The sequence below is a fragment of the Amblyomma mixtum genome, chromosome 2 (genome assembly GCF_055824585.1).
Source record: "Amblyomma mixtum isolate Tamu chromosome 2, ASM5582458v1, whole genome shotgun sequence".
Taxonomy (NCBI): Eukaryota; Metazoa; Arthropoda; class Arachnida; order Ixodida; family Ixodidae; genus Amblyomma; species Amblyomma mixtum.
In genome coordinates, this window is record NC_143013.1 from 82443315 (window position 1) to 82451920 (window position 8606).

The 8606-nt window shown below is 48.0% G+C and overlaps 1 protein-coding gene across 1 annotated transcript; it reads left to right on the plus strand.

Annotated features, from left to right (window-relative positions):
* Window positions 1-3573: 3573 nt before the first annotated feature.
* On the plus strand, window positions 3574-5873 carry LOC149359937 (uncharacterized). The gene has a single exon (XM_089569163.1). It carries the CDS (start codon window positions 3822-3824, stop codon window positions 5703-5705), a length of 1884 nt encoding a protein of 627 aa, XP_089425289.1. The 5' UTR covers window positions 3574-3821; the 3' UTR covers window positions 5706-5873.
* Window positions 5874-8606: the final 2733 nt, after the last annotated feature.

Consider the following 8606-nt stretch of genomic DNA (forward strand, 5'->3'; position numbering starts at 1 on the left):
ATACCGGGAAAGCATGCCTACTCGGTAGCAGTAGTCGACGGACACGGGCGAACGCGTAACTCACTCACACTTTTCACGAAGAAACCAGAGGTAGCTGAACAAGCAGCGATAGCACTAGCTCTCAAAGACTCGAGCATCACAACTGTGTACAGCGACTCTAGAGCAGCCACTCGAGCTTTCGCCAAGGGCGGAATAGACAAGACGACGCTACGAATCTTAGGCGGAAGTAACATCACCGATCACTCCATCGTATGGTTCCCGGCACACATGGGCAGCTTAGGGGGTGGCCTGCGGAATCTCAACCAGATCGCACACGAGGCGGCGCGAGGGCTCATCGGCCGCGTCCCTCCGGTTTCCCCCGCTACTCCACATATCGAGTTCAGGGATCAATTATTAACGTACAACGAGCTCACTAAACACTTTTATCTAGGCAGACGAGCGTTTCCCCTCCCGGATAAGAAATTAACCCGCAGCCAGTCGGTCACGTTACGCTTGCTCCAAACGAACGCGTACCCCAACCCCTGGCGCATGAAGCACATCGACCCAGACTACGACGGACAACATGTGTGTGACCAGTGCAGTGAACGTGTAGATCTGACCCATATGCTGTGTGGTTGTGCATCAAGTGACGCCTACGCCCAGAACAAGGAACATTGGGACAAAGTACTAAAGAGTGCTTCACTTCACGACCAGCTTCGGGCTGTCCAGGAGGCCCGCGCGGCGGCGGAGAGCTTCGGGCTCTCTGTGCCTACGTGGGAGCTGCCCTCTACACCTGGCGCCTAGCCGAGTGTCCTTCAGGACCCCTACTTTGGGAAATAAAGTTTTACCACCACCACCATGTAAGAAACCCACTTTTTAAGGCGGAAACCTTTAATGACTCATCGTTATAAGCAGGACTTGTCGATAGAAATGTCACGCTTTTCAATTGGTCGAAACGGTCGTGACGTCACAGTGCGCGAATTTCAAACGGGGCCAATTTTACCTTGGCAAGTAACCATGCAACCAATTAAAGGGATCGTATAGTGATGCTCCAAGTAAGTGGGAATGAGTTTAGTTAATTGCTTACTCACCCAATTGGCCTAATTAACCTTTATAATCGGGCCAGACAAATAAACAAAACCGAGTAGAAAATTGTTCGAGTTCGGGAATCGAACCCCGGTCTTCGGAGTGCGAGACGAGCATGCTACCCACTCTGCCACGCCAGCTCGATGGTTTGCAATCACTCCCATCTTCCTCCCTTCCCGTTACGGTGAGGTTCAGGTGTCCACCGCGGTATGCGAGACAGATACATTTCCTTTCCTCAAAAACCAGTTTAGCGATAAGCAAGGCGTATTGACGGGTGTCCACCGAGATATGCGAGACAGTTACTGCGTAATTTCCTTTCCTCAAATACAAATTTTCTTCATTACGGCCCCTTTTTCTTCTTTCACTCCCACTTCCTCCCTTCCTGTAAGGTGCAGTTCAGGTGTCCACCGAGATTGCAGAGAATTACTGCTCGACCTCCTTTCCTCAAAAAGCGTTGCGTTCAAAGGGCAAGGCATCGCGCCGAACGGGTGGTGGCGTTCCGTGGACGCCCTGGCAGCGCTGCAACATGCTCTCGCGTTCCACTCCTAAAGTCGAAGCTGAAGCGCAATTAAATACCAGTTAATTAGTATTTAGCCATTAATCAGTAATTAACCATTGATTAGTAATGTGACATTGCTCAGTAATTAGTCATTAATTGTGTGTGACGTCACTAGTGCCACAGAGGCAGTCAAAGTGGCGCGGAAAACGCTTTCGCCTCTACGCAAAGTGCCCCTCAATTTTTTCGCCTCATTCTTTTCGCAACTAGAGGACCAAGGAATTTTAATCCCAGTTGCATGAAACTAGCAGCGTATTCAGCACCGTGGACTTCAAAAACAATTCATATGATTACAAGCTGATGGGCTGATAAAACTCCATGTATATTTGGTGGATCAGGAGTGGAGTCTTCTACACACCTGTATGGCCTACGCACAGGGGAGTATGGTTGCGTCATTGACGTTAATGTTGACCTGTATATTATGGGATTAGCTCTTGCACATATCAGTAGCAGGAAACAGGGAGTTTACATATAATGGCAACATCAAAAGTAAACCAAAAAGATTGCATTAGAAAGTTCCATTAGCCGGATTTGACCTGAAATTGAATGCCTACGGCGTAGCGAAACGACCCACTAATCTTCGCCTATGGCGTCTACGCGTCCCTTACGTGACGACGAATTCTCCGGTTTGATCACGGCCGTAAAGGGCAGTATTAATATAAAAGGCCAACAACGGAAACTTAGCGTTTTGAGATTTCGTTCACGCGATAATATCGATTTTGACTTTCGTGAGGTAGCCTCGGCCGAAGTGTGCCGCCTCAGTCCGCACGTGTTGCACTTCAAAACGCACGATAGCCCGTTTTTTGTTCATTAGTGGTGTTTTTGTCTTATATCGCTCGTTCGGCGGCTTCGCGCCAAAGATGAAAACGCAAGTATTGTGCGCGCAGTAACTGGTCCTGGCAATCGTTGCTTGTCATGATTTCTTTTTAATGAACCATGAGGCATATTAACACTGAATGCATCATGTCACTCTAGGGTAAGGCAATACTACAATTTGTTTTGCTCATTATTTTGAGCCGTGCTTCGCATATAACCTCATCTCGAAATATAGCAACATGTTATTCCTGTTTGCAAATTCCGAAACACAGCGCGGAAAAAATTAGAACCATATACAGGGCACGAAAACCCAGCTCTTTAAGAGAGCACACTTTCAATTGCTTTGCTAGTGGAAAAGGACTCCAAGCCCTCGCGGTGTGTACAGTTTAAGTGTCTCTTAAAGTTCTCATTTTTCCCTGCAGTTTTTTCAGGTTCTGAGCTTATATATGCATGAATTCTTTAAAACGCACAAATGTACCGATAGCGACCTCTTGTGACGAAAGTCAATCAGAAAGGTTTTAGTTGGGACAGTCAATGGACGATTGAGCCACAACGCGGATAGGTAAGGACGACGCAAATCATTTTGTAGTTATCTTGTTGTTGTTGTTGTTGTTGTGACTGAGAGAAGGATGAAGAGGAAATTGCACGGGCCTGCTACTGGCTCGAGCCAAGCCACCACCGCTGCCACGTGCAGATAGAGGAGAGCTAAAAGATCAGAGGAAAGAGAAAAAGGAAAGAAAAGACGCGCGTCGCAGCAACAACTGCGTCCGCCGGAGCGGACGCTGCTCAAAAAGAAGCGGCCGAAGCCGCGCTCGCCGAAGCGAGAACAGATTTGTAGTTATCTTGCAGGATGCGAGCTACACTTTGTGCCACATTTTCAAGCTCCATGCGAAACTAAAAGAAAAAAACAAAAAATTCTCCTGTTGCATAGTTGCAGAAGAGGTAAATAGCTGTTCGCCTTGGGAGCACAAGACGCGAATGCAGTAAAAGTTTTAGTTATTCCACATGACTGGAAGATTACAACCGTGTCGAGAAATTTCAGTTCCTGTTTCACTTAAGGCCGTTTTCTTTGATCGTGTGAACCGAAAGTTTCGCATACTTCATAACGTAAAGATTTGTAAGATTACTTTTCTGCTGCCAGACACGCTGCTTCTTTCTTGAAAACTAAGCTTTCTTCGACCAAAACGAAAGCTCTCGAGTCGTAAATATGCTCGATTTTGATCCGGCATAATGTGCGAATCTGGCCATCGTTTTCACACAGGTGCAGTCGCCACCCACCTGCGGAGAAACGTCCCCTTCCGGTCTTGGTTCAAAAGTCTGGTTGCTTCTCGGCGCTCTCTGTGCTGCCGTACTTCTCGCTGTGGTACTCACATCTTTCGTCTTAATGATGACCCGACGACCACGGGGCGCAGGGGCCCAAGTCCAAAACCTCCTGATCACCTGTCGAAGCGGCGGCTGCTTCGAGTACGAAGGACTCCTGCGAGGCACGCTCAACACCTCGATCGACCCGTGCCAAGACTTCAAGGCGTTCGTCACGTCACGCTGGCTGCCGACCCGGTACCGGGATATCGACACGCGCTGGTCCATGCAGTGGAACGTCAAGTACCGGTGGGCGCAAATGCTGGCGGATGAAATTCGTCTGCATCGCTTCAAGGTTCCCGCTATGAACATCGTCGCCGCGTCCTACGGAGCCTGTGTGAATCGGGACGGGGAAGACGCAGAATACACGCGGAAGGTCTTTAAGCAGCTGCTACGTAATCTCAGCATTCCATGGCCCGAAGTGTCGGTGGATCCTGTGGACAAGCTGGACGTCCTCTTCAACCTTTTCATCAGATGGGATATACCACTCTGGTTCAGCGCAAAGATGCTCCCTGAAAAGACGGCCGCAGGCGAGAAGATCATCTGGATTGGCCACAGCGCGTACATCGACTTTTGGACAACCTTGTACAGAGAGATGGAGACCGAATCTAAAATTCACAAACATGTCCAGCAATACATAAATCATTTCTCGTTTCCCTTGACACCGGAGGACGCATCCGCGCCGAAGATAAACTATTATGAGATATTCAATATTACGAGAAATATCGTATACGCGCTCGAGCTCTTGTGTGGCAGAAGCGCACGAGAGTACACGATCGAAGCCCTGGCGAAAGAAGTGCGCATCAATACAAGTCGCTGGATTTCTTTGATGAACAAGTACTTCCACCCAAATGAAAGCTTCTCACCAGCAGACAAGGTATTTATCGAACCGGACAGTATCACTTACGTCGCAAGCCACCTGAACCAGGTCTATAACTCCAGCGTCATTCGAAGCCACCTGGGTTGGTGGGTTCTCCAGATTTTTGCCCCGTTAGCGGATAACTTATTCTTTATCAGCAAGTACGGAACCAAAGCCGCTGCCGACAGTCTACGACCATTGTTTTGTCAAGTTCAAACGGAACACTCTTTCAAACTACTCGTCCTAGCCAACCACGTAGCCTTAAACTTTCCGCCAAACATTCGGGAGGACGTGGATCAGCTATTGAACGGCTTACGAGAAACAGCGGCTGCGTACTACGAAGCATCCAATGTGTCCAAAGATGCGAATATCGCGCGCAAGCTCAGACAAATGAAGATCAACTTGTGGCCAAGACCCGAGTATCTGTCCAAAGAGGTGCTCGCCCGCATTTACGCCCAACACGGAACGGAAGAGGGCACCACACTCCAACACTGGATAGCAGAACGAAAAGCGAACGCTGAGCACATAGGCAGCGACATCTACTTCGAATCCACGAGATTACCCCACTCGTTTTCCGACAAACCTTTTGTATACGATAGCCTCATTAATACCATGACCGTCTCGATGATAGGGGCGCATGCGCCATTCTATTACACGGATGGCATCGAGGCGGCGAATTATGGCGGTCTGGGTGCGGCTTTCCTCAAAACTGTGCTTCAGGGCATAAATTATGAGCTGAGCAAAGAAGAAATCCGTTACAACTCACGCGAAGACGGCAAAGAGGTTGCACAAATCAGCATTGGTTGCAGGGACAGAAGAAATGTAAGCAGGAAAAGCATTTCACACGTTTTGCGCTTATTTGAAGCGAGAAAGACGAAAGACAAGCCGTCGAACATTTGGAATTATCCTGCTGAAGCGTTCTTCTTCATCAGTTACTGTCACACCCAGAGCCGACTTGATTTCGCGTTCGACTGCAATGACGAACTGCGCGGAGTCCAGAGTTTTGTGGACGCCTTCCGATGTTCACGTGGTTCAGGCATGAACCCTTGAGTGAGAAGTGAAAGTGAGTGTCTGAGTGCGCGAGGACGGTTGACGGTCGCGATTACCTGCTCGCGGAAATCTCATTTAGTTTCCTTGCATAGAAAACAGATACAGAAAAGTGGGCTGCGCTTGTGTAGTGTCTGTGCCGCATAGGCCAGAGTATACGTATATCGCCAACGGAGCACAATGAAAAGGGGTGGGGCAAGGGCTTTTAAATTATCGAGATAAATAGCAACGACGCTCATTTTGCTGTTACTGCGGAAATGCGTGCTCATGAATGCTTGCCTAAACATTTCGTAAGTTTTCTTTTTAGTATGTTACTCTTGCTGCAACGCTCTCCCGTATGTTTGTGAGCAGTGGTGACCTTTGGCGCATTTATACGGAAGCAGCGTGTCGGCTTGCAGTGGGACATAATTAGTGTAGTCAGTGTTTGGGCTATTGCCATGGTGTTGAGCGATATTAAGGGTCTAATTGGGGCTAGATGGTGTCATAATCATTGATCAAAAAGCTGGTTGTCTCCTTGTTATATCCCGAAGGATTTCCAATAGCTATATGGCCTTAATGAGGGGCCTTAAAATTGTTTGGATGGCATTTGTTAGGTATACTTTTTAGTCATGCATGACAATTTGCCGCTATCGCTCAAGGGTAAAGAGCAAAATAACTATATTTTAGTGGTACTCAGCTGTGGGGATAAAACCTGAGGCTAACGAAAGCTGGAAAGAAAAAATGATAGGTTTAACGTTGAGACAGGAAGAGAGTGGGCCAGGGGACAAACTAGAGTTAGACATCCCAATCGAAAGCAAGAAGAAATGTGCATGGGGGCCGGCCATGTAATGCGAAGCTAAGGTAACTGATGTTCGTTAAGGGTAACGGACTGGATTCCAAGTGAAGGCTAGCGTTAGGTGGGGGGACGAGATTAGGAAGTTAGTGGGGATAAGGTGGCCGCAATTGGCACAGGACCGAGCGGCTCTGTTGATGTTGCTTTTTGGTCCAGTACCGAGAGGTCTACTGGCAACTCGGCATTACCATTACGCCCTCCACACGATATGTCCTTGCGGTCGTTCTGTCGCAGAAATGAGACACCTGATCAGGAGATAACAGAGAATTCTTAGACAAATCTTCCCCGAGTGTGCTGCTGAAATTGTACTGAAACGAGAGTGAGTGCTTCTTGAACCCGCCGAGTTCTCTAAAAAATTCAGGGGGCACTTTGACTGTCTAAAGTGGGTAGAGGCGGAAGCGTTCTCCGCACCACCTTCGCTGTTTCTGTGGCACTGGTGGCTTCACATATATTTGAGTACTAATTACTAAGTGATGGCAAATCACTAATTAATTCTTAATTACTGATTAATGCCTGAATACTAATTAACTGCTAATTAATTTAGGAGTGGAACGCGACAGCGCGTTGTAGCGCTGCCAGGGAGTCCACGGAACGCCACCACCCGTTCGGCGCGATGCCTTGCCCTTTGAACGCAACGCTTTTTGAGGAAAGGAAATGGCGCAGTAATTCTCTGTCATCTCGGTGGACACCTGAACCGCACCGTAGAGGAAGGGAGGTGGGAGTGAAAGTAGATAAAGAGGAGCCGTAATGAAGAAAATGAAAATTGTATTTGAGGAAAGGAAATTACGCAGTAACTGTCTCACATATATTGGTGGACACCCGTCAAAATTCAGGGGGGCACTTTTTTTACCTAAAGTGTGGTCACTGATGTGTGGTTAAGATGTTAAACTTCGCCCCCAAGAGTGGAACGCGACAGCGTCTTGCAACGCTGCCAAGGAGTTCATAGAACGCCATCGCCCATTCGGTTCTACGCCTCGCTCGTCGGTAAATTGGTTTTTGAGGAAAGGAAATGTATCTGTCTCTCATTTATCGGTGGACACCTAAACCTCGCCGGAGGGGAATGGAGGAGGATGAGAGTGAGTGAAGACACCGTATTCACTAGACGCGCCTTTGTTCATTCCAAACCATCGAGCTGGCATGGCGGAGATTACATATAATCTGTCAAAACAGGCAATAAAGACAAAAAAGCTGGCATGGCGGAGTGGATAGCGCGCTCGTCTCTCACGCCAAAGACCGGGGTTCGATTCCTGAGCTCGACCAATTTCTTAATCGCTTTTATTTATTTATATGGCCTGACTAGTAAAGCTAATTAGGCTAATTGGGTAATTAAGCAATTAACTAAGCTCAGTCCCACTTACTTGGAGCATCACTGTACGATCCCTTCAATTGGTTGTATGGTTACTAGCCAAAGTGCTATTGGCCCCGTTTGAAATTCGCGCACTGTGACGTCACGACCGTTTCCACCAATTGAAAAGCGTGAAATTTTCTGTCGACAACTGCTGCTTACAACGATGAGACATTAAAGGCTTCCGCCTTAATATCCGGACACACAGCCTGCCTTTCCAAAATCGTTCAAATTTTCGCAAAATTACATCCCCGATTCCTCCCACGCCCCCATCTTACCAAAACGATTGACTGCCTTACGTTCAGCGCTAGTCCGACTCGTTTTCATGTATCATGGAGATGCCAGGTTGAGCCGTAACATTTAGAGACACCGGACACGTCATCAGAGCAGTGAGAGGCACAACTGACCAGCCCTGCAGTTTGGAGAGCCAGTAAGCGCTCATTTAACTAGCGCCAAGGCCACTGGGTCCTACTCCTACCCTCCAGCTCAGTCAAAATCTTTTGATGATGATGATGATGTCCTCATGGCCTCTAAACGTTTTTCCTCTTCCTCCTCCTCCTCCTACCCTCTGTTATTTCAGAGCAAGACCTGACGATAGAACCACTCGAACTAGCACCTACTATTCATGGCTATTTCTGCAGGGAGAAATGCAAAGGGATGGCGAAAAGCAAAGGTAAAATGATAGCGCTTTACTGAAAGATGCAGATGGCTCCCATATTCCACGCGC

What these genes read in the sequence shown, in the direction of transcription:
- LOC149359937 (XM_089569163.1), top strand. Translation starts at nt 3,822, where the DNA reads ATGATGACCCGACGACCACGGGGCGCAGGGGCCCAAGTCCAAAACCTC.